General features: G+C 40.2%; 1 protein-coding gene across 4 annotated transcripts in view; it reads right to left on the bottom strand.

The window, feature by feature from the left end:
• Positions 1-26378, bottom strand: part of PLCH1 (phospholipase C eta 1) — a 247157-nt gene that overhangs the window by 97173 nt on the left and 123606 nt on the right. For all 4 annotated transcript variants that reach the window (XM_060197616.1, XM_060197617.1, XM_060197618.1 and 1 more), the window contains 2 exons: positions 15412-15558; positions 10591-10834 (listed from right to left, as the gene is read on the bottom strand). In XM_060197616.1, coding sequence (XP_060053599.1) covers positions 10591-10834; positions 15412-15558 — 391 coding nt within the window. The remainder of the gene's footprint in view (positions 1-10590; positions 10835-15411; positions 15559-26378) is intronic.

Below are 26378 nucleotides of genomic sequence, written 5' to 3'. Positions count from 1 at the left end.
GGGTCTATCTTTCCCTGCCCATCTCTATTTCCTCCTCCTCTCTCAATTTCTCTCTATCCTATCAATAAAAATCAGAAAAAAAAAAATTTCAAGTTTTACAACAGAAGATTTTTTAAAAAATGATTCATAGTTGTTTCGGAGGGGTATGTTACAGAAAACAAGAACTGTGAACTGCTTAGAAAATCAAATTGAGCTTCGTAATTCAAAGGGTAATGAAGAGGAAAGAAATTAAAACAAAGGAAAAAAAAACAGACAATCAAAGTAAGGGAAAGACATAAGGTTGAGAAGTTGGAAAAAGGGAACAGGTGACATCAAATTGAGAGGTTTTTGTTTCCAATCAAAATATGAATTAACCTCCCAATGCTAATACAGCTCGCTTCTATTTCTTAGGCGATTCAAATCATGTTTATACGAGATTGTATCTTAGGAGGTGAAAAACAACCAGAAAGTTGAAGACTTATTTCTCTTGAAGTTAAATAGAGGTGATATTGGATTATTAATACCTTGTCTCACATTTTGTTCCCTTTACGGCATTTGAAAATAACCAACCCAACACTTTCAAGTTTAATTTCTCATCATAGGATTCAGGCAGATGGCATTAATGTAAAACCTAGAAGGACCTCATTATTATTATTATTATGATGCCTGGGAGTCAAAGGGTGACCCAGAACCAGAGGAAAAAATAAATGAAACTGAGGACTCGAAAAGTAACACACTTGAGTCAACATTAATCAGTATTTGAATCTCCTTTGTGTTTTCTGGGCATGTGACATCTATTCTACCAACTCCATTTTTTCTTTTGGAGTGGACACTGGTTCTGTAAAACCCCCCACACACACACACACAAAGCATTTGACTAGCGTTTCAAATATAAAGACCTGAGTCCTATGATAGCACTTTTTTTTCCACCTGCCTATATTTATTTACCAAAGCTTATCAGAATTCTCCAGAAAATAATCAAGGACACAGAAATCCTGAGTATGAGCAGTCTGTAAATATAGATGTTCAGGATGGGCTTGTTGTCTGCAAGGCCTTCTTCTCAATGGTTTAGGGGACCTAGGTCTGATACAATAGAAATAAACCAAAAAAATAGATATTCACTCTGGCTCTGTGATAACTTGGTTCTATGAGAGTGGGTTACTATTTCATTTCTCAAGAGCTTCCATTTCTCCATCAATAATACGAGTGAGCACAACTAGAAAGCCTTGAAGTCCCCCCCACACACACACTCACAGAATATTTTCTATGAAAGGAAAAACCATTCTCTTCCAGTAACAGTACACATGAACTAAGATACAACTGCAGAGAGAAGTAGCTTGATATCTGGAAGTTGTCTTCACAATTAAGGCATGAGCACCCAAGAAAGCCCTGAATGAAAGATTCATTACCTCACACATGATAAATTTTAAAGATAAGACATTATTATACAAAGAAAAAAGGGGAAAGCGAAAACTGAATGAAAACTCATGGCCTGGAATTTCCTGTCCAGAAATTCTAGGAGGGCATAAAGAAGTAAGTGGTATTAACTCATAGGGGGGAGTGTGTGTGTGTGTGTGTGTGTGTGTGTGTGTGTGTGTGTGTTTCCAAAAGATAAAGTAGCAAATACTGTAGACTCTACAAGCTATTTGCTGTACACTGTGACTTCTCAGCTCTGCTACTGTTAGACAAAGTCAATCACAGAGAATACATAAACAAGTTGGCAGGGTTATATTTCCAGAAAACGTTAGTGAGCAACACAGATGATTAAATTCTGCAGTATTTTTGCAAGCCACAAAATGTTCCTTTGATTTCTCTTAGCCATTGAAAACCCATTCTTAGCTCAAATGGGCCCATCAAAAACAGGGGGTGGCCAAATAAACACAAAGTTTGCAAGACACCCCCCAATTTATGGTCTGAGGCATCAGCTTAGATGCCTAAAGTCTTTTGGGAGGGGGAAAGGTGCCAGGAGGTGGCACACCCAGTTAAGCACGCACAAGGATCTGTGCAGGGATGCGGGTTTGAGCCCTCACTCCCCACCTACGGGGGGGGGGGGGGGGGACGCTTCACAAGTGGTGAAGCAGATCTGCAAGTATCTATCTTTGTTTCTCCCTCCTCTCTCATTTTCTCTCTGTCCTACCAATAAAATGGGGGGGGGGGGAGATCACTGCTAGGAGCAGTGGATTTGGAGTGCCAGCACAGAGCCCCAGCAATAACCCTGGAGGTAAAAATAAAAATAAAATTCTTCTAGAGGTAGTGCTTTCCTTCCACAGAACCATAAAATATTAGCCAATCCTTACTCACTGTTGCCAAAATAATAACAATAATAGGACTGGAGAGACAGCATAATGGTTAAGCAAGACTTCCATGCATGCCAGAGGCTCTGAGGTCCCGGGTTAAACCCCTAGCACCACCTTAAACTAGAGCTGATCAGTGCTCTGGTCTCTATCAATCTCTATCTCTCTCACTAAATAAAGTGTTTTTTTAAGTAACAAGAATAGTCAAAAAGAGCTCTATCAATGACGGTAGAGATAGTCTCAGTCTCCAAATGGAGGCTGGGGGTATCCTGCCCTGCCACTCAAAAAAGGCTGGTCCTAAAATGAGTGCAGCTTGCAATGTTCCTCAGATGTGACCATGAGCTATAAGCTCAGACCAGTAGGGACTTAGAGGTTACACAGGCTCCGGTGCTAAATACAAATATGCATTTACATATGGGCCCTGAGCTGGGAACGCAGTTCAATCTTTATTGACGAGCGGGGATGCAATTCAACAATCTAATCTCTATTCATTAGAAAATACTGTCCTATATACATCTCCTGAGGCAGAAGTGTCAGGTCAGAAGAGGATGTACATAGGATAGGGGGTGGGGAGAAGGAAAAAGCGCGGGAACCAGTGGGGATTAAACCAGTGCGAACAGAACAATGATTATATAAAGAGACCACAGCATCAAGCAGTGCAACAGAAGGGGTCTTAGAAGCAGAATTTAGAAGCATACCAACACACTAGGGAAAGATAGAAACAGGCTGGGGGTATGGATCGACCTGTCAATGCCCTTGCTAGGTGGAGAAGCAGCTACAGAAACCAGAACTCCTACCTTCTGCTCCCCATAAACAACCTTTATCCATACTCCCAACGAGAAAGAAGTGATAGGATGAAGATAAGAGAGTTCTGCACTCCAGCTCCATCAGCACCCAGAGAAAGACAGGGTAGCTACAATGTTATGAGTGGCTTAGAGAGGAAGAGAGGATTGAATCAGAAAAAGAAGGGGCAACTATGTATAAATGTGGACAGACAGTTGTAGAGAAGATGGTCGGCCCATGTCTAAAACTTTAGGGCAACTGTGGTGGATTGCAATGGGGAGAGTGAAGATTCAGAACTCTGGTGGAGGGAATGGTGTTGATTCAAACCCCTGTTGACGTGTAATTCTGTAATATAAAAAATATATATAAAAATATATATAAAAAATATAACAGAGGACCTAGTAGGAGTTGTATTGTTATGTGGAAAACTGAGAAATGTTATGCATGTACAAACTATTGTATTTACTGTCGACTGTAAAACATTAATCCCCCAATGAAGAAATTTTTAAAAATTTATATAAATTTTATATAAATTTATATAAATTTTCATATATATGAAAAGAAAAGAGAGCCTTATGGGGGCTGGGTGGTAGTGCAGCAGGTTAAGCACACATGCACAAGTCACGAGGACTGGCATAAAGATCCTGGTTAGCTCCCAGCTCCCCACCAGTGTGTGGGGGGGGTCAATTCACAGGCGGTGAAGCAAGTCTGCAGATGTCTATCTTTCTCTCCCTGTCTGTCTTCTCCTCCTCTCTCAATATCTCTCTGTCCTATCCAACAATAATGACAGCAACAATAATAATAATAACAACAACAATGATAAACAACAAGGGCAAAAAAGGGGGAAAATAGCCTCTGGGAACAGTAGATTCATAATGCAGGCACTGAGCCTCAGCAATACCCCTGAAGGCAAAAAAAAAAAAAAAAAAGAGCTTTAAAATGGAGACACACACACACCCCAACTCTTCATCTGCACTATTCCAGCCTTTGGGTTCATGATTAGTCAACAACTTGTTTGGCTTTATATGTTAACTCTCTTTTCAGTCACCAGGTTCCAGATACTACCATGATGCCAGCCAGACTTCCCTGGACAGACAACCCCCTCCACTGTGTCCTAGAGTCCCGCTTCCCCAGAGCCCCGCTCCACTAGGAAAAGAGAGACAGGCTGGGAGTATGGATCGACCTGTCAATGCCCATGTTCAGCAGGGAAGCAATTACAGAAGCCAGACCTTCCACCTTCTGCACCCCATAATGGCCTTGGGTCCACACTCCCAGAGGGATAAAGAATAGGAAAGCTATCAGGAGAGGGGATGGAATACGGAGTTCTGATGGTGGGAACTGTGTGAAGTTGTACCCCTCTTATCCTATGGTTTTGTCAATGTTTCCTTTTAATAAATAAATTTTTTTTTAAAAAAAAGAGCTTTATATGTCCTAGCCAGTTTTTTCAGCAAATTACATTTACCAATGTGTTTGAGTCTCATAGAACCACACAAGGTAGACACCGTGACTTGCCTCATTGCCCTATTACAGATAAATCTGTAAGGCAGAGATGAAATCACTCACCAAGAGCTACACAATATAAAGCAGGGTTGGGACTGAGCCCAGGCAGTATGACACTAGCCTGCATCTCGAGTCATCACCCTAGATAAGTGCTTCCAATAGACAAGAAGAGCACTCCACCCCCACTCAACATGGCCAGACTGCAGAAATAACTCGAATTACACATCCCACAGGGTGGAGATTTCTTTTACAGTCATTTAAGATTCATTATCATCATTCCCTGTTGAAATTTTCAGGCTTAATTGAAACGAGGAAATTATCAACATCCCAAATCTGTTCTCCTCAATGAAGGCAATTAAATGTATGTTCAGTCAAGGATGTCATTTCTGTTATTAAGATGTCACCCCAAAGCCTCCCAAATTCTAACAAATCTATATGAGAATGTTTCCCTGACTCAAATAATGCTCCCATTTCTTTTGACATTAGCTTCCTCTTCACAATTCATTTATTAATTTTTCTCTGCTCAATGACGCGTCAGCTGCTTCCATATTTCTTATAATATAGATCCTCTGAGCAGTTCTGGGATCTTCCTTTCTGAATAGCATATTTTGAAAATACCCCTCAAGAGGTAAACTGGCTATTTCCAATAATGAAAACTTACTGCAAGGTAACAAGGACAAACAACATCAAATTCAAAGGACCACTGACCTAAGTGGGCTTCAATTCTAACTAAAGCACTCTAACTTTAGAATGCTAAATATAGGGCAAGGGACACACAATGGTTATATAAAGAGACTCTATCTAATGCCTGACGTTCCAAAGTCCTAGGTTCAATCACCCTCACCACCATAAACCAGACCTAAGCAGTGCTCTGAAAAGAAAGAAAAATAAAGTTAAGTGTATAGAATAATTTCTACAGTAACTAATTCTCACAGTGACTACAAAGGCAATAGCTATCAAAATACACAAGAGTAAATAACAGAGGAATTTTTTTATGTGTCTGGACTATTTCTGATGTTCAGTGACTGCAGGGCAACTCCACCATTTCCAGCAACTGGTTTTTTTTTTTTAATTTTATTAAATAAGACAGAGAGAAATAGAAAGGTAGAAAGAGAGAAGGAGAGATAAAAAGAGATGCCTGGGGGGCAGGTGGTGGTGAGCACATAGATTACAACATGCAAGGACCCAGGTTCAAGTCCCTGGTCCCCACCTGCAGGGGGAAGCTTCACAAGTAGTGAAGCAGTGCTGCAGGTATCTCTCTGTCTCTCTCCTTCTTAATCTCCCCCTCTTGTCTCAATTTCTCTCTGTCATAAATAAATAAATATAAAAAGAGAGAGAGAGAGACCTGCAGCATACTTCACTTCTCATATGAAACTTCTCCCCTACAGGTCCGGATTGGGGACTTGAATTCAGGTCCTCACACATAGCAAAGCATGTGATTTGCTGAGTGTAACATCATCCAGTTCCAAGAAAGGAATTTAAGCATTTCACTACAAAAAAAAAAAAAAAATCAAACACATACTCAAAAGACAATAATGCAGGAAAGAAGGTAACAAAAAGCCATAAAAGGCATATAAGGAAAAAAATGACAACAATCATCTCCCACTATTGGGAATTGTTCCAAATGTAAATGAATAAACTGTCCAACCAAAAGACAGACTGGCTGAAAGAACAAAAAACATGACCCAAATATACAAGACATTCATTTGAGATCCAAAGACAATAAACAGGTAGAAAGTGAAAGGATGGAACAAAGATAACCCAGTAACCAGAAAAAGAGCATGAGTGGATATGTTTATATAATAAAAATAGGCTATAAACCAAGAAAGGTTATATGATACAGAGACAAATATAATTGTTATATAGAAGTAAAAGATTCAATACCATAAAAGAAATAGCAGTTAAAAAACACTGGCACATTATGATGATATACCATGAAACAAAAACTGACAGAAAGGAAGGGGAAAATATAGACACAATAATAGTTGGAGACTTTAATATCCCTCTCACTGAAATGAGTCAGAAGATGAAATAGAGAACTTCACACAGTAAACCACTTAGCTTTAACTGACATATCCAGAACACTTGACAATAACAGCAAATATTCTTCTCGAGCACACATGGAACACTTCAGGACAAATCATATTTAGGTCACAAACTAAGGCTCAATTTTGAAAAAGAGTGATCATACAAAAATGTTTTCCCTGACCACAATGCGATGAAGGCAGCAATCAAGAAGAAAATTCACGACACTTGGAATTAAATGGCATATTAAATAACCGGTGTATCCAAGAAGAAATCACTTGGAGACAAATGAAAATGCAAACAGGATATACAAAAACTTACAGCATGCAACTCAACAGTGGTAAGGGAGAAATGTGTAGTCATAATTGCTCAGTCCCACAGTGGAGGGTGAAAAGATCTGTGTGCACATACAAACACACAAAGGTACAAAAGTATATTCCTGAAATCTTATATAATTTTGTAAATCATTATTAAATCAATATAAGTAAGTAAAATAAAATATATAGGGGCCAGGTGGTGGTACACCTGATTGAGCAGACATGCTACCACATGCAAGGACCCCAGTTCAAGCCCCTGAGCCCCCCACTGCAAGGGAGAAACGTCACAAGCAGTGGAGCAGGTCTGTGGTTATCTCGTTCTCTCTCTCCCCCTCTTTCTTCCTTCTCAATTTCTCTCTGTCCTGTAAGTTAATAAATAATAATAAATAAATAGATATTTAAAATAAAATGTATAGCTACAAAGAAGCAAAAAAGAGTTCAAATCAACTTTATAACCAAAAAAATCAAATCAAATAAAAGCAGGAAAGTAGCAGGGAAAACAGCATGTTGGCTATGCAAAAAGATTTTCATGCAGTAGACTCTGAGGTCCCAGGTTCAATCCCTAGCACCACCATAAGCCAAAGCTGAGCACTGCTCTGGTAAAACAAAAACAAACTCAACACATAGAAGTCAGAATCAAGGGAGTCAGGCTGTAGCGCAGCGGGTTAAGCACAGGTGGCGCAAAGCACAAGGACCGGCATAAGGATCCCGGTTCGAACCCCGGCTCCCCACCTGCAGGGGAGTAGCTTCACAGGCAGTGAAGCAGGTCTTCAGGTGTCTATCTTTCTCTCCTCCTCTCTGTCTTCCCCTCCTCTCTCCATTTCTCTCTGTCCTATCCAACAACAACAACAACAATAATAATAACTACAACAATAAAACAACAAGGGCAACAGAAGGGAGTAAGTAAACAAAATAAATATAAAAAAATTTAAAAAAAAAGAAGTCAGAATCAGGTACTGCCAAGCTAGTTCACCTGGATAGTATGCCTGCCTCGTCAGGGATGCAACCCAGGCTCAAACCCTCTCTCTCTCTCTCTCTCTCTCTCTCTCTCTCTCATTCTTTCTGAGAAAGAATCTGGAGTGGTAAAGCCCCAGATGGAGAGAAAGAGGAAGAGGCTATTTGACATATATATATATATATATATATATATATATATATATATATATACACATATATATATATATATATATATATATATATAGTCAAAGAGCATATATTATGATGCTGTTGTATATGATACAGCAAATCCTAACAATGGGATTTTCAAAGTTAACCCAATTGCCAAATAATTTGATTATAACAATAACTATCTATTGCCTTCTTAATCTTAAGATAGCAGGAACCTCCCGCTTCCTCTATAGATCCTATATTTCCCCCAGTCCTGGAACCTCTAGGGTGGGGCTCACTTTCCTGCATGCTTCTCTCAATTCATACCAAATGATATCGCATCCGCCGATCCCAACCTAATCAACACAACGAGTACCACCTCAGCGTGCTTCTCTTCAGACTATGTCCAGCCTCACTACTTGGGTGAGACCTTTCCTTTCATAGGATTCTCTAATTCCATTCCAGAAAAGTAATATTCTCAACTATTCATGATTCTGTGGCTTATACTGGAAAGTATTCTTTGTTTGTTTGTTTTGTTTTTATTTTTTTAACAAAGACAGAAATCCAGAGAGAGAGTAAAAGAGACGACAGCACCAACACTTCCTTCAATGAGACAAAAGACAAGCTGGAACCTGGGTTACACACACGGCAAAGCAGCACATTATGTGAGCGAGCTGTTTTGCCAGCCCTCGAAAGTATTCTCACTGTGTGTGTGTGTGTGTGTGTGTGTGTGTGTATGTGTGTGTACAAATGTGAAGGCTGGAGCCAGGTAGTGGCATACTCAGTTGAGTGCACATGTTACCATACTCAGGTACACAGGTTCAAGCCCCCAAGTCTCCACTTGTGTGTGTGTGTGTGTGTGTGTGTGTGTGTGTGGGAAGCTTCAGGAGTGGTGAAGCAGTGTTATATGTATCCCTTACTCTCTCCCTCCTTTTCTCCCCCTTCCATTTCAGTTTTTCTCTCTGTCTCTATCTAATAAATAAGTCAAGTAACAAATGTGAAGGCATTAAAATACAAATCAACAGAATAAAGCACACACACACACACAAAAGTTTGCTCCTATGTTTACATTCAGTTCACTTACAGAGCCAAACTGCGTCTTATCTGCACGCCGTGAATACTGATGAAAAGTTGTGGCTCATTAGCCCAGACTCTCACACTGTGGAAATCCTTTTCATCTGCTGTACATTGTCACTCTGCTCCAACGATGCCCCAGGGGAGGGATTCTAGCTGGGGCAGCACAAATTTACCCCCACCCCAGGGGAAAATACAGGGCACACATTCCAGGGGCACCCAGGGAGCCAAATCACCCCTCTGTGGACATTCATATGAATGTTAAAGCACTTAAGACATGAAATAAAGGAACAGAGCAGTCAAGCGTCTAACACCCTCGATTTCCAAAGAAGGAAACTGAGCCAGAAAGGTCATGTGGCCTGCCCAGTTCTATCCCAGCTGGAATGGTGCCTCCAGACCAAACACATTAATCACCTGTCTTGTCAGCACGGCAGGACCATGAGCACAGACTCAATCAAGAATGAGACTTGGATTCCAGTTTCCTGAGCAACTGACATACAAGTAAGTAAAAATTCACTTCCCCATGAGTATCAAACAGTTCAGTTTCCAAACTGTCATTTATGCAAAAGGGAGGAAAAACAGAACAAAGTGCCTGGTACATAACTGTATCTCAAAGCAATTGTTAGACTAAACTTTGGTAAAGGTAAACTGACTTTTAAAATGAAGGAAAGGCAAAGCGCAAGGACCAATGTAACGATCCCAGTTTGAGCCCCCGGCTCCCCACCTGCAGGGGAATCACTTCACAGGTGGTGAAGCAGGTCTGCAGGTGTCTATCTTTCTCTCCCCATCTCTGTCTTCCCCTCCTCTCTCCATTTCTCTCTGTCCTACCCAACAACACTGACAGCAATAATAACTACAACAACAATAAAAAAAAGACAAGGGCAACAAAAGGGAAAATAAATAAATATAAATTAAAAAAAAAAAAATGACAGAAGGGTCAGGCTAGAAACAGCTCACTTGGACTGTGGGCTGTTTTCCCATGTAGGTAACCCAGGTTCAAACCTGGCCCCCACTGTACTGAAGTACAGTGCTGTGGTCTCGGTCTCTCTTTCTTACTCCCACCCCGTGTGTGTGTGTGTGTGTGTGTGTGTGTGTGTGTGTGTGTGTGTGTGTGTACGCACGTGCGCACACCTGTCCCTACCTTTAAAAAAGAAAAAAAAAAAAAAAGATTGGTAAAATGAAGGCAGATTGGAAAGTCCAACTTTCCAAAGAAGCAGCAGGCTACATGTGGAGACCTCCCAGGTGATATAGAGATAAATTCAGTCTCCTCAGAAGTCTGCTCCCTAGTTTATACAGGTGAAGTCTCTATGTTTTGGACATCCATTGACTTGGGGTGAGAGAAAAGAGAAGAGCCAGTGAAGGCAAAAAGGCAGGAAGAAAAGGGACTGTAGGCTTCAAAGGGATACGGGAGAAAAAAAGCATAGCCCTTGCTTCAGACACCACCCCACCCCACACACACACACCTCTCAAAACAAACACAGAGCTCCAAAGTAAACTTCTAGAGAGGATATTGATCATGAGTCCTCTGCCTTTTGGCCAAGGAGTCTTCATCACTGATGCCAGCCATCAGGTACTTGAGGCCCGTGATCCAAGTGCGTGCCTCCTCGGGGTTGGAGGTGATGAGGTCCACGGACTCCATGTGGTTGCCATGGTAGATGGTAAAGCAGCAGCTGGGGTCAAAGTTGCCTTCTGCTTGTCTGTGGAAGATTTCTGACTGTCGGCCCTCGGTGACTTTGTAAATGGAGTCAATGAGGACTGTGAAGACGGGAAAAGAACAGACACAGCAGATGAGGACATGCACATGGACTCAAGAAAAGAAAAACTGTGTTAACTTTGAAAAACAAGCATGAACAAATTCACTGTCAGTGAGCTGTGGCGCTAAGTCCAAGTGTGAAATATAAGCCCTATCATTTCCTGGTGGGAAACTTCTCCACAAAGCACTTGTCACTTTCCTGGGCTGCCTGAATAATGCCTTCACAGCATGGAGTTAAGATGTGTGGAAATTTAAAGTGGAAGCATAGATAGGTCCTTCTGTATAAGGAGACTGGTAAAAATGGGGGCTCATTAATATGTCCAATTGACAGTTTCTATACGTGTGAGGGAAAACATAAAAAGACCGGGAGCAGACTTTGTGTTTTATAATATGTACAAGAAGATAGTTAGAAGACAGAAAGGAAGAAATATTTAGCAGAACAGCTTACTGTGGCTGGTGAGAGAAGGCTGAGATATGAAGGTGGAATCAGGCTTTTAGAGAAGTGAGAGGCCCTAGAGAGGCAGCACAGAAGCACAGAAACAGAGTCCCATTCCTGGATGCTAACAGTCATGAATGCCAGACTGGAAATATCAGAGGGATAGAAACATGAGGTGAACATGAAAAAGTAGAGACTAGATGAAGGGGGAGCCCAGAAAAACAGACCAGAATGTAGCATCATTTAGAAGTGGGGCAATCAACAGATGACTGGCTAAAGAAGTTATGGGAGATATATTCTATAGAACACTACTCTGCAATCAAAAAAGACAACATTGTGTTCTTGGGACAAAATGGGTATAACTAGAGGAGATTAAAATAAGTAACAAAGATGAAAGATAACTACTGGATGGTCTCACTTATGTGTAGAATCTAGAGAACTGATTCACTTGCACACACACACAGTGAGAAAGAGAGAGAGAGAGAGAGAGGAGCAAACAGTTTCTAAGACTTTGTGATAATTATGGTCATTATCTTTGGTGGTGGGTGTAGTGTTACCCTACAATCTTATAATCTTGTAACCCAGTATTTATCACAAATAAAAAATTCAAAAGAAAGGAGTGGTGCGGCACTGACTGTGTGGATCAGAGAAGCACTAGCAGGGATGACTACTTTAGACTATGTTTCCAGTCTATTGTTTTTTATGTGCTTAGATGTTTTTAAGCATGAATTAGAAGTGTGCTATGTCATTTTTTTAAATACATATTTATTTACTTACTTTGGATATAGACAGAAAGAAATTGGGAAGGGGGAGACAGAAGAGGAAGAGAGACACCTGCAGCACTGCTTGACTACTTGTGAAGCTTTGCCCCTTTAGGTGGGGACCTGGATTGGGAACCTAGGTCCTTGGACATTGTAGTGTATGCTCAGCTGGGTGCGCCACCACCCAACCCAAATTCTGTCACGTCATTGCCCACATGCACATCCCCCCAACCCTCCTGCCTTGTACTGTCAAGTCACTTCCCACAAGACTGGCTCCCTGGGAAAAGAACCCAAGCCTGGCTCCAAAACAAGCTCTGGTGTCCCTGTGCCACTATGGGGACCCATTCTTAGTCCTCTTGATCATCTTAGGTGTGGGATGAAACCAAATTCTACCCAGGATTACAGCGTGATCTACTTTGAGGGAAGGGCAGGGAAACAGTTCTCTCTCCCAAACCAAAAGGAAGGAAGGAAGGAAGGAAGGAAGGAAGGAAGGAAGGAAGGAAGGAAGGAAGGAAGGAAGGAAGGAAGGAAGGAAAAGAAAGAAAGAAAGATGAAAGAAAGAAAGGAAGAAAGAAAGAAAGAAAGAAAAGAAAGAAAGAGAAAGGAAGGAAGGAAGGAAGGAAGGAAGGAAGGAAGGAAAAAGTTCCTTTCTGCATTTTCATTGACAAAGCACCTAATAGCACCAATGTGGCTGCCACCTTGAATACAATATCCACAAGAGGGACAGGGTCAGAGGCACTCTGGGAAAAAGAACCAGAGACTTCTTCAGGTTCTGTTAGTTTAGGCCCGGTCTTCTGCTACACAAAGAGAAAAACATCTTCAGGATAAAGGCAGAAGAAACAACAGAGACTGGCTAAGAGACTTTGTAACCAGTCACCAGAAAGGTGACAAGACCTTTCTAAAGGGAGGAGGTCCCTGAATATACAGCAAGGGGAACCAGCTGAGAAAACTTCAGGGGCTCAGCCAGACCCTGTGCTGGACACAAGAAAATATGCAATAAGAGATTTCCACTAGCAGCCAGACCATTTCACTTAACATAAAACAATTGTACTGACTCATAAATCAGTTAACTGTTGTTAAAATATGACAATATTGGGGCCAGGTGGTGGTGCGCCTGTTTAAACGCACACAGTACAGTGCGTAAGGACCCAGGTTCAAGTCCCTGGTCCCCACATGCAGAGGGAAAGCTTCATGAGTGATGAACTAGGGTTGCAGGTGTCTCTCTGTTTCTCTCCCTCTCTATCTCCCTCTCCCTTCTCAGTTTCTCTCTGTCTCTATCTAATAAATAAATAAATAATTAATTAATTAAAATATACATGACAATATACTTTAAAGTCCATTGATGTTTTTCATCTTTTATTATAGGATAATAAGAGACCTCAGACTGTACAAATTCATAGCCAAACTAAATATATACAATTACACGTGCATTAAAATATAAATTGCAATATAGCACCTTTTTTTTTATAAATCACTACCACTATTATGTAATAATTTTATTTTGTTCAGCCAGAACACTGTTCAGCTCTGGCTTAGGGTAAAGCTGGGAACTGAACTTGGGACCCTGAGCCTCAGGCATGAAAATCTTTTTATATAACCATTATGCTATCTCCCCAAATTCTTCTATTTATTGTAAGCGAACTATAAATATATTCATTCTTTGTTTATATATTTATATTTATTTTAATAAATATATACTTTTAAACACATGCAAATATATCTCCAGGGAGAAATATTAGCATAATACAGCAATCATGAGCTAGAAAACTTAAAGATTTAAATTCCCCGGTGAATTTTTAAAAGATAGAACAGTCCTCATTCATTCTCTCCACATCCTTTAACAAATGATCCCCCCCACCAGAGGCCAGGTGGTGGCACAGCTGGTTGAGTGCACACATCACAATGTGCAAGAACCCAGGTTCAAGCCCCCAGTTCCCACCTGCAGGGGGAAAGCTTTGCAAGTGTTGAAGCAGTATTGCAGTTGTCTCTCTCTCTCTCTCTCCCTATCACCCTTTTCCTCTAAATTTCTGGCTATCTCTGTCCAATAAATAAATAAAGGTAATACCAAAAAAAAAGTTTATAAAAAAAAGACTCAGAGACAAAAAAAAATGACCCCATCCAAAAATGGGGAAAAGATATGAACAGAATACTCAACAAAGAAGAGATCCAAAAGGCCAACAAACATATGAGAAAATGCTCCAAGTCATTGAGTGTCAGTGACAATCAGATACAATGAGATACCACTTCACTCTTATGAGACTGTCATACATCAGAAAAGATAGCAACAACAAATGCTGGAGAGGAAGTGAGGACACAGGAACCGTCCTGCATTACTAGTGGGAATATAAATTGGTCCAACCCTTGCAGGGAGCAGTCTGGAGAACTCTCAGAAGGCTAGAAGTGGACCTACCCTATGATCCTGCAATTCCTCTCCTAGGGATATATCCTAAGGAACCCAACACACCCATCCAAAAGATTTTTATTTACCTACGTTCATAGCAGCACAATTTGTAATAGTCAAAACCTGGAAGCAACCCAGGTGGCTGAGCAAGTTGTGCTATATATACACAATGGAATACTACTCAGCTTTTATAAATGGTGACTTCACCTTCTTCGCCTCATCTTGGCTAGAGCTTAAAAGAATCCTGTTAAGTGAGATAAGTCAGAAACATAAGGATGAATATAGGATGATCTCACTCTTAGACAGAAGTTGAAAAATAAGAACTGGGAGTCAGGCTGTAGAGCAGAGGGTTAAGCGCAGGTGGAGCAAAGCACAAGGACCGGCATAAGGATCCCGGTTCGAGCCCTGGCTCCCCACCTGCAGGGGAGTCGCTCCACAGGCGGTGAAGCAGGTCTGCAGGTGTCTATCTTTCTCTCCTCCTCTCTGTCTTCCCCTCCTCTCTCCATTTCTCTCTGTCCTATCCAACAACGACAACAATAATAATAACTACAACAATAAAACAACAAGGGCAACAAAGGGAATAAATAAATAAAATAAATACTAAAAAAATTTTTTTTAAAAAAAAGAAAAATAAGAACTAAGAACAGAAGGAAGACACTAAGCAGAACTTGGACTGGAGTTGTTGTATTGCACCAAAGTAAAAGACTCTGGGGTGCGGGGTAAGGCTCCAGTCCTAGAATATGATGGCAGAGGAGGCTTAGTGGGGATTGAATTGTAATGTGGAAAACTGACAAACTATTGTATTTTACTGTCAACTGTAAACCATTAATCCCCCATAAAGAAATTAAAAAAAAGATTCCCCCCAGACTTGCAAAAATATGGAAGTTCCACAGATCTCAATCTTCCATGGAGCCCCCTTGCCTCCCATAGCAATTGAATTTCATTGTCAAACCAAACCAAGAATTGGAAGGCTGGTCTTACTTTTTGCCTTCTCACTCTTCCTGGAGGGTCTCCATCGGAGCCGGGTCCGGTGCTCATCCAGGTAAAAGAGCCGAACAAGACCTTTGGTCCCACGCTTCAGTTTGATCATCTGTGTCCCAGACTGCATCACACTCATGCATCTTTCAACTGTAAAAGAGATCACGGTACACTCAGCATAGACATAATGCATATACACAGCCACGGTCAAAAACCTCGATGTCAAATAAAAGCTCATTCACCTCCTATAGACTTCAAGAACCAGAAGACAAATTCCATAGCATTTATCTAGAAAGAGAGTAGTTAAAGAAGTAATATTCATGATTAGTCAACAATTTTTTTGGCTTTATATGTTAACTCTCTTTTCACCCATCAGGTTCCAGATGCTAGCATGATGCCAACCAGACTCCCCTGGACAGATAACTCCACCAATGTGTCCTGGAGCTCTAATTCCCCAGAACCCCACCCCACTAGGGAAAGAGAGGCAAGCTGGGAGTATGAATCAACCCATGAAAAATAACTTGATGACTAGGCAATACCGAAATCGTTTATTGTCCAAATTAGGTAGTACCTAAATTTTCTTTGCTTGAAGATGAATCTTATCAAAGTGGAAGTCTGTTGGGGTTGAAAATATATACTTCTGAGAGTCGGGCGGTCGTGCAGCAGGTTAAGCACACATGGCGCAAAGTGCAACAATCGGCACAAGAATCCCAGTTCAAGCCGCCAGCTCCCCACCTGCAAGAGGTGAAGCAGGTCTGCAAGTGTCTATCTTTCTCTCCCCTTCTCTGTTCCCCTTCCCTCTCCATTTCTCTCTGTCCTATCCAACAACAATGACATCAGCAACAACAATAACAACGACAACAATAAAACAAGGGCAACAAAAGGGAATAAATAAATTAATATTTTTTAAAAGTAACTTTATCGTTCTTTAGTAATTGAAAATACTTCTCTCCCCTTCCATGTGCCTTTGGTGATCTGTCAATTACCCCCAAATAAGGGGGCATATTACTTAGCTTAGAGCAAATCTGACTCCCTTCCAGATATGCTCATCAGGAGCAGCAACAAACGAAAACAAAACTGAGCCATTTAAATTCCAAGACTTAAGAGATCTTCTTGGCTGGCCACCCCAAGGTGCTACAATGTCATACTCATTCTTCCTGATGCTGACAAATTAGTCTATTTCCCCTGATCCGATGAGTTTTCCAATAATCTTCCAAATACTTTTTTGTTTTATAAGTCAGAAACAGCTTTTATTTCATCAATACAGAAGCACATAATAGCCACTAGCCCAGTGGGAGCATTTGGCTCTGAGCACCAACCTGATGAAGCAGTTTGCTCTTAGGAATGGATAAAAGAAACTTAATAAATGAGCTCCAACAATGTTAGACATCAGCCTTTAAAAAAAAATTACTTTGGATAAAAGGAATAGGAATAATATTACACCTTCAGGTATACTACTCAATTGTTACACCTCCAGGTTCTGAATATAAGCTGAAACAATTAAAAAAAAAAATTACTTTTACTCAGAAAGATCATTGATCCCAGAGTTAAACACTGTATGTGCAAAGCATTTCACCCCAAGGAAGTCAAGGTGGAAATGCAGGACATTAAGCAGAGCTCTAGGACATCATGTTGCAAAGAAGATGAAATACAAGTTAGTTAAAGTGTTGACTTTCAAGTACAGAATAAAATCTGAGGTTTGGTTTCACACATTGCTAAATTTGACCACCACTGAAGACCATTCATTTAGATAATGACAGATTTGTTTTCTAAACAGTCACATTAACCACTTCACACCAGTAATTAGAGGCAGAATGAAAGAGAGAATATCAGTGTGTCAAAATAAAGTCATTAAGTAAAAGCAAGCTACCCAGAACTCCCAGGGGGAAAAGATTGATTAGAACCTCCTCGACCATTTAAACAGATGTCTACAGTGGGTTACAGCAATAAGTAGAAGATTACAAAGAGCTTCTTGTTCTGGGCATCAAGCTGCAGAGCAGAGAACAAAAAGACTGCCTTTGACCCAATTTTTCAATTTTTTAAGAGAAGAGACATTTTTTGAAAGATTACTTATTAAGGAGAGTGTAGAGCAGTGGTTACAGAGTCTATATTCTAGACAGCCAGCCCAGCTATGTCCAGACATTGTGACCCTGGGCAAATTCTTTAATTCTTCTGTGCCTATATTTCATTATCAGTAAAATGGGGATAGATAATACGGTTCACCTCTGGAATGGTTACTGAGAGCTAAATGTATTCATTCACATGAAGTGCTACAGGAAAACAGTGCCTGATACATTATAAACACTGCAAGTGGAGGTGCACCTAGTTAAGTGCATACAAGCTCCCGGTCTCTACTTGCAGGGGGAAAACTTCACCAGTAGTGAAGCAGGTCTGCAGGTGTCTTTCTGTCTCTCTCCCTTCCTATATCCTTCTTCCCTCTAAATTTCTCTGTCCTATCAAATAAAACAAAGTTTAAAAAAATAATTTATTTAAAAATAAACACTAAAGTGGTAGTTATTATTATGGTTTTATTATAAAACTTAAAAAATCAATAACAAGTCAGTTGTGAAGAAAAAATACTATTTAAATTCATAGAAAAAGTAGAATAGAGTGCATCAGAATAAGGAGTAGTAATAACAACAATGGCGGAGACTTGGGGACAGGAAAGGAAAGGCATGGTCGCCAAATAAGGGAACATGGGCTTCCATCATTGGAAGAATGACCCAAAAGGAAACTGACAGGATAAATGACTCCATGAGCCAGATAGAACTAAGTTGTAGGACACTGGAATCACTTGGCAATAAAATATTTACTAGATCATTCTGAGCAAAGGAGTTCTGGGATAAAAGACATAAGGCAGGAAGATGACTCTTGGAAAGAAAGGATTAAATGATTTAGACCAGAATGAAATACTGAATTAATTGTACTACTACAGATATAACGGCCATATCTCTGCCACAATGTCCTCGTATTTGTTCTATCTTTCTTTCCCTCTTCTGTCCAGACCATTTCACTTTTCTGGACTGGAACTGCTACGGCTATAGAATCTCAACATAATAACAGAAAAAGTACAGTGATTAAAAAAAAAAAGTGTAGTTACTTGAACTAATAAATATCTCATATTATTTACTAAGTATCCTCCAGAGAAATCAAAATATTTCAGAAAACAGGACCCAGTCCCTCTGAGAGTACATTACATACAATGTAGTAAATATCCCACTAGCTGCCCATTTGTCCCACCAGCTCAGTTATAGAGTAAGACTCCACCATCTATTGCAGTGGATAAGTTGACATGAGTGAAGTAATGTGGGCAGTGCCACAGAAAGTCAAACACTGTCACATCAGTTTTTGCATGAAGGGAAAGGGCTGACTTTTTGCTGGTCAAATGTGGATGTGGAAGCAAGAGCAACACTCAGATTAACCTCCTTAAGCCTCTCTCACAGGGATCACTTATATAGGTAGAAATTGCGGTGAGACCTGCTGAGACAGCTCACTTAGACAGCCTGCTTTGCTGCCATAAGCTGACCCAGGTTCAAGCCAGGCCTCCACAGCATTGAAAGAAGCCTCTGGGACTAGCCTGGGGTGGGGGTGGGGGTGGGGGGGAAGACTACCCTTGGGGGGGGCGAGAGAAGGAAAACCAGGAGCTGGACTCCAGAGCAAAAATATAAGCATCTAGCTCATCATGTCTTTCTACCTCCTGGATTATGGTTTCCTGGATGACAAAGGGAGTTCCTGAATTTTCTCCTATTACAAAGCTTGTAATAAGTCCTAACTACTCTCTATTATAATTTTTGAGAAGGGCAAGGGAAGCAGGAACAGGGTTGGGGTGTGTCTCTGATCATTGTCTTTTTGTTTCCCAAATTCAATTTTAGCATATTAACAGTCCCTGCAAAACAATTTCTGTAAGCAGAACACTGAGTTTTGTTTTGTTTTGTTTTGTTTTGTTTTGTTTTGTTTTGTTTTGTTTTCCCAACCAATCTATCAATTTCAGATCACCTCCTCCCTCTCAGGCAGCCCTGTCCCTTGGGACCAAGGTTTGACAATCAAAAAGAATTTGGAAGAGTTAAGATTCTGTTCACTAATGTGTTCCAAAAACTCTCCAGAGCTCTACCTGACTAAGGAAAGATAGCAACATGGTGGGAGTATGGAGCAACCTGCTTATGTCCATGTCCAATGGAGAAGCCAGACTTCTACCTTCTTTACCCAAAAAAGAATTTTGATCCATACTCCCAAAGGGATAAAGAATAGGAAAGTTTCCAATGAATGGGGATGGGACACAGAACTCTGGTGATGGGAACTGTCATCTTAAAAATCTTTTTAATCATTATTAAATCACTAAAAAAAATTTAAATAACAAAAAAAGAGTGGGGCTGGGTGGTGGCACACCTGGTTGAGTGCACATGTTACAATGAGCAAGGACCTGGGTTCAAGTCCCCAGTCCTCACCTGGAAAGCTTTGTGAGTGGTGAAGCAGTGTTGCAGGTGTCTCTCTGTCTCTCTCCCTCTTTACCTCCCCCTCTCCTCTCTGTTTTTGGCTGTCTCTATCTAATCATAAATAAAGGTTAAAAGAGAGAGAGAGAGTTAGGGTCTGGTAAGATGTGCTGTATGAGTTGTTGCTGAGGCTGACCTACATTCTCTTTATGACACCCTATTATTAGAAGATGGTTGGGGGGTGGGGGATGCACACATGTTACAATATGCAAGGACCCAGGCTCAAACCCTCAGTTTCTACTTATAGGGGGAAAGTTTCACAAGTGGTGAAGCCGTGGTGCAAGTGTCTTTCTTTCTCTTTCCCTATCTCCTCCTTCCCTATCAATTACTGTCTGCCTCTATCCAATAAATAAACTTTAAAAAAAAAATAGATGATCAGTTAGAGTCAAAGTGGAAGATCAAGTGCAAGAGAGTCGTGTGAACCAACCATCTAGCTCAGTGCTCCCTTCCTCAAACCTCAGAGCAGAGAGTACACTGGAGTCACAAAGCTATGTATGGCAGGCTAACACTCAGTCACTTTGCAAATCACTGCAGTTAATATTCATCACCAGCACTAAGGACCAAATATTCTCCCAGAGTCAACATAAGCCAGATCCTTTAGCTCCTGCTTTCAGTAGAGATAGATACGAGTAGTCACCACCCACCTCCCTCTAGAGTCTTTCTCCAGCCATGCAGATCAGTAGATTCCATAAAATGGGAGGAGCAACAAAGGCAGAAAGTTCCAGAGACTTAGAATAGCGGAATCTCCTTCTCACACACATTTTCAGTACTGGGCATTGAGGTGGGGGTGAGGTGGGGTGGGATGGGAGGCAGGGGGCTGGGGATCCTGAAATGCTGGCGACAGATTTAGGCAGCCACCAACAGGCACACAACCCCTTTGATCCCACATTCTCCCTATGGTAGTCTCAGTATTTTTAGAAAACAAGTTTTGGTTTGGAATGCAAGGCATTCACATTCAAGAATATTAAAAGAGGCACAGCCCACCGGCCCCTTGTCTAACACACATAACTGTTTTTTGTCTGTTACACTCAGTAGGTGTACAGATTTGACAAACTTCCTGCAATTGTGATACTTAAGCCATTTGGCACTTTCTTGTTTTTCATTTGTATTATAAACAGCTTTTTTTTTGTTTCTACACAGTCATAATAATGATCATTTTAATGGCTGCCTAACTGAACAGCATAAATATTTAAAGAGCAGAGCAGATGATTAGAAGACTATATCTCTAAGTTTTTTACATAATAGGAGTTTTAAACTCCTAACAGAGTCTTGTCTGCAAAATGAAAGGCATGACAAAGAGTTCTGAGAGGTCCCTTAGAACATGACTCTTTAAAGGATTAAATCAATTGTTTCTGCCATGGCTCATTTAAAATAAGTAAATTTCCTTGGACACTATCAGTTGGCTACATCCCATCTGCAGAAAATACAGTTAAAAAACACACATCTGGGGCTGGTGCGGTAGCTCACCAGGTAGGAGGTGTCCCTTGCCATGTGCATAGCTGAAGTTCTAGGCCTGGCACTACATGAAAGGTACCATGGTACTGGACAAAGTTCCAGTGCTATAGTGTCTCTCCCTCTCCACTTCTCTCTCTGTATCAGAACGTTGCCCAGAGAAGTGGATTTGCACATGCATGAGGCACAATAATGAATAGCAATAATAATAATACACTTCTGGTTGAGGTATCACAACAAAAACTTTATAGTATTTGGAGGTAAATTGCCAACATTTTCATGAAATATATACATATTTCATGTGAGATAAATATATATATATATATATATATATATATATATATATATATCACATCTAAAGGGTTTAATATTGTCAGATATTTAAACCAGAGGTAATTACATTCTGTTAGGAATGATTATACATACCCCGGATGCTGATGTTTTTAACAACTCTTTTAAGGTAAAATGCACCTTTATTTTAATTGTTCGATGAACTCAGCACAGGGGAAGCGGTGATCTAATCTCACAACACTTCCATCGCCCCAGAAAGTAGCCTCATGGCCATGAGCAATCACTACCTGTTTTCAACAACTGTCCTAGAAACCACAAACCTTCCTTCCTTTTCTATCAACAGAGCATTTCCAGAATTTTTTCAAATAAGTAAAAACCATACAAAAAGGTGTTCTTTTGTGCTTGGCCTTTGGGTCTCAGTATAGTGTCTCCGAGATTCCTATGGTGACTCTGTTCGTGTGGCTTTTGCTTCCTCTCCCTCCATCCCTGACATTACATGAAACTCTTCCACTGCCACTGAGTACAAAAACAACCCGAAACAGAAGACTGGTTGGACCAAATACTATGTGATGGCCAAAGACAATGAAGAAGATCTCCATGAACTGCTATGATATAGTATCCAGATGTTAATCAGTGAGAAGGGCCAAGTGGAAATAGACATATATATTGTATGCTACTATTTTGTGTTTAATAAAAGAACACAAATTTTTTAAATGTATGCCAATATAAATTTATCATTATCTAAACATACAGAAGAAAGAGAACCCAGGAGATAGTGAAGCTGGCTATGAAAAAGGAGAGACCACAGGTGGGAAAGACAGAAAGCAGGTGGCTATTGGTATCCTAAATGGTTAAAATCAAAAGTAAATTAATACAAATGAGAAGACAGAAAGACCCAGAAAGTACACAGACACACACAGACATGCGTAAGTATATGCATCTAATTTGCAGGTTGTGGGGATATATAAATATATAAATCTGCATACCCTTCCAATACCATTCTTTGAAAGGTCAAAAAGTAAACTCACCTCTAACAGGAATAGACATGCCAAGTACCCTGTTCCTTCTCTATCTAAAGGACACCTGAATGTCACACAAGGATATCACTCACACACTTCTTTAAAAGTGTCTGTCCTGGGACACTGATCAGCAAACCATGCATTAGTAAATCAAACAAACAAATACAGATTGTCTGCAAGATAGTCTTTGCAGCAAAACATTTTATGAAGGGACTAGGTGGTGGCACACGAAGTTAAATGGACATGTTACCGTGCACAAGGACCTAGGTTCAAGCCCCCAGTCCCCACATGTAGGAGGAAAGCTTTGTGAGGGTTGAAGCAGTGCTGAAGGTATATATATTTAGTTTTTTAATTTTATTTCATTTGATAAAAAATAGAGATAACTGAGTGGGATATATATATATATATACACACACACATATCCCTTTTCCCACTCAATTGTCTCTGTTTTATCAAATGAAATAAAATTAAAAAACTAAAAATGTCTTTTAAAAATGTTAAATAAAATAATATGAATTGATTTCCTGCCAGATCTCAGAGATTAGAGCAAATCTGAATGATTGGAAGCTTCTGAAAAACAATTTTACTTATCTGTAGGGAAAGTGCCAAATAGCACAGATAATGTTTCTCTCAAACATAGGAATGTTATTTGGTTTTGGGTTTTGTTGTTGTTGTTGTTAAACTTTTCCTTATTCATTTAATTTTCTTTTTTTTTCCCTGCCACCAGGGTTATCACTAGGGTTGGCACCTACAAAGCAAAGCTACCACTCCCAGCAGCAAAGCTTGACCAGTCATGAAGCTTCCCCTCTGCAGATAGGGGTCAGGGGCTTGAACCTGGGTCCTTAAGCATGGTTACAACTGTGCTCTATGGGTGAACCATAACATGGGCCCATATTGAAATTTTATTTTATTTTTAAATATTTTATTTATTTATTAATGAGAAAGATAGAAGGACAGAAAGAACCAGACATTACTCTGGTACATGTGCTGCCAGGGATTGAACTCAGGACGTCATGCTTGAGAGCACAATGCTTTATCCTGGACCACTGTGTCTAAATTTTATCACAGTCCAAAATCACATGTGAGACCAGGTACACATAGATATCCCCTGGCTGACAGGAATGCAGCAGAGTCACAGCCCGCTAGTTTTAGGACAAGAGAAGTGGGGCCAGAGTTCGCTGTGGCTTTGACACTAACTGACGTGTGAATGTCAAAAGGACATTAAATATCCCACTTTACTCAACTTTGCCTCTAAGTTCTGTGGGTCTACAAAACAGCTGAACTAGCTCTTTAAATATAACATTTTAGTGGGGCTGGGTGGTAGTGCAGCACGTTAAGCGCACATGGTTCAAAGCTCAAGAACCAGCCTAAGGATGCCAGTTTGAGCCTGAGTCTCCCCAACTGCAGGGGAGTCGCTTCACAAGCGGTGAAGCAGGTCTGCAGGTGTCTATCTTTCTCTCCCCCTCTCTGTCTTCCCCTCCTTTCTCCATTTCTCTCTGTCCTATCCAACAACAATAACAACAATGGCAACAATAACAACAACAAAGTAACAACAACGATGAAGAAGGTCAACAAAATGGGAAAAATGGCCTCCAGGAGCAGTGAATTCAGAGTGCAGGCACCGAACCCAGTGATAACCCTGAAGGCAAAAAAAAAAAAAAAAGATAAATAAATAACACTTTATTGATGTAGGATTGCACTATGACTTCATATAAGTTTCAGTTGTACCTACTGAAATGCAGCATGTATATGCTACATTAAGTTTACCTCCCAAAAAATTTAATTCTATCCTTTGCTACAGGATAAACTCCTCTTATCCCACCCCCACCCCCCCACCCCACCACACACTTCCCTTCTGGTCTAATTGGTCTAATAGTCTGAAAGACTACTTTTGTTTTGCTTAGTCTATTCAGTTGTTTGATTTCTAGGATGCATAACTATTTATTTTACCTTTCAATAAAACAGTTTATCCAATTCCAATTTTCCCCTACCCCTTTTAGAATATATATATATATATATATATATATATATATATATATATATATATATATACTGGTTGACATCTGGATTTCCTACAATATACAACATTATTACTTTTTTAAATTTACTTAGGATATTGACAGAAATTAAGAGAGAAGGTGGAGGGAAGAAGGGAGGGAGTGAGGAAGGGTGGAAGGATGAGAGAGAGGGAGGGTGAGAGGGTGAGAAAGAGAGAGGGAGAGGGAGGGTGGGAAGAAGAAAGGATGAAAGAAACGCACAGAGAGAGAGAGAGAACTGCAGCACTGCTTTGCTGCTGGCAAGGCTTCTCCCCTTGCAGGTCTGAGGGCTTGAACCCAGGTCCTTGCACATTGTACGCTGTGCATGTGCGCTCAGTCAGATGCACCACCACCTAACCCCCCCCATAATTAATCTTTAATGATCTTTATATAAAATAAAACTACCCTTGAGCAAGTTCTTCCTTGCCAGTAATTGGGCCTTCAAGTCCAATGCTGTCAGTTTATGATATAATGTGCTTACAAACAACCACAGAGAGCTTCACTCTTAATTTTATTTTTTTCTAAGCTCCACTCTTATTAAGTCATGATTCTTCCCGCTGAAAAGCAAACAATGGGGAGTTCATTGATTTCTTTTTCATAGCCTAAATCACTCCTGTGGAGAAGATAAGATGATTTGAAAGGTTGTTAGGAACTAATTGGTCCACAGTAACATTTTGGAACTTGTTTGTAAGCCCTACATGCACATAATAAATATGTTTGCCAACTTAATAAAAACACACGAGGGGATTTAGTTGTTTTTTTTTAAATATGAAGATAATTCATAAGTAATTTCCCAAATGTCAGAACTTTTTTTCTACTTTATTTTTATTTTTTTTAATTTCTTTATTGGGGGATTAATGATTTACAGTGGACAATAAAATACAATAGTTTGTACATGTATACATTATCACATACCAATACAATCCCCACTTGGTCCTTCTCTGCCATCATGTTCCAGGACCTGAACCCTCCCCCCCACCATCCCACCCCAGAGTTTTTTATTTTGGTACAATATTTTTTCTGCTTTATTAAAGCCACTCACATAAAACTTTTATTTTTAATGTTAACAGGTTTATTTCAACAGTTGTTTTTTGTTCCATAATTGTAGTCCTGAGAAACACAGGTAAAAATAAAACAATAATATAAACCTAGTTAGTTTTATTTTGCTTTATTCCATGAAGAAAGAGCGGCTTAAGTTAATTTTTAAGATTCTGAATTTACCCAGGGGCCAAGTCAAGGAATCCTCTGGGATTCCCACATAGATATGATGGGTCTAGACCTCTAATAGATCCCTCTCTCCACTTTCACTGGTCATCTCCATCAGGAACAACATAGTGGACCCCTTTGTAGGCCCCTACAGGGCCTTGCCCTCAATGTGGATGAAACAACGGTAGGGAATGTTCCATTCTATGAAGGAAGGTTAGACCAAAATACTCTACCACCCGAGGAAGATGAGTCCAGCAATAGGTGCAGCCTAGAATGTTCATAGCCAGAACCACAGAATTCAAGCTCAGACCTACAGGGATGCAAAAGTTACACAGGCTCCTGCACTGTATATAGGCCTCAGATCAAACCAATGGGGTTTATAGTTAACAATATTTATATACTTTTCCCATATTTGGGAGCTACTCTCTTCCCTGATCCAGATTTCTAGTCTTATTTCCAACTCTGACACCATCTCC

The sequence above is a fragment of the Erinaceus europaeus genome, chromosome 9, assembly GCF_950295315.1.
Source record: "Erinaceus europaeus chromosome 9, mEriEur2.1, whole genome shotgun sequence".
NCBI classification, from domain to species: Eukaryota; Metazoa; Chordata; class Mammalia; order Eulipotyphla; family Erinaceidae; genus Erinaceus; species Erinaceus europaeus.
The sequence above is the reverse complement of the archived record's forward strand: the minus strand, read 5'-3'. Positions and strand labels throughout refer to the sequence as shown.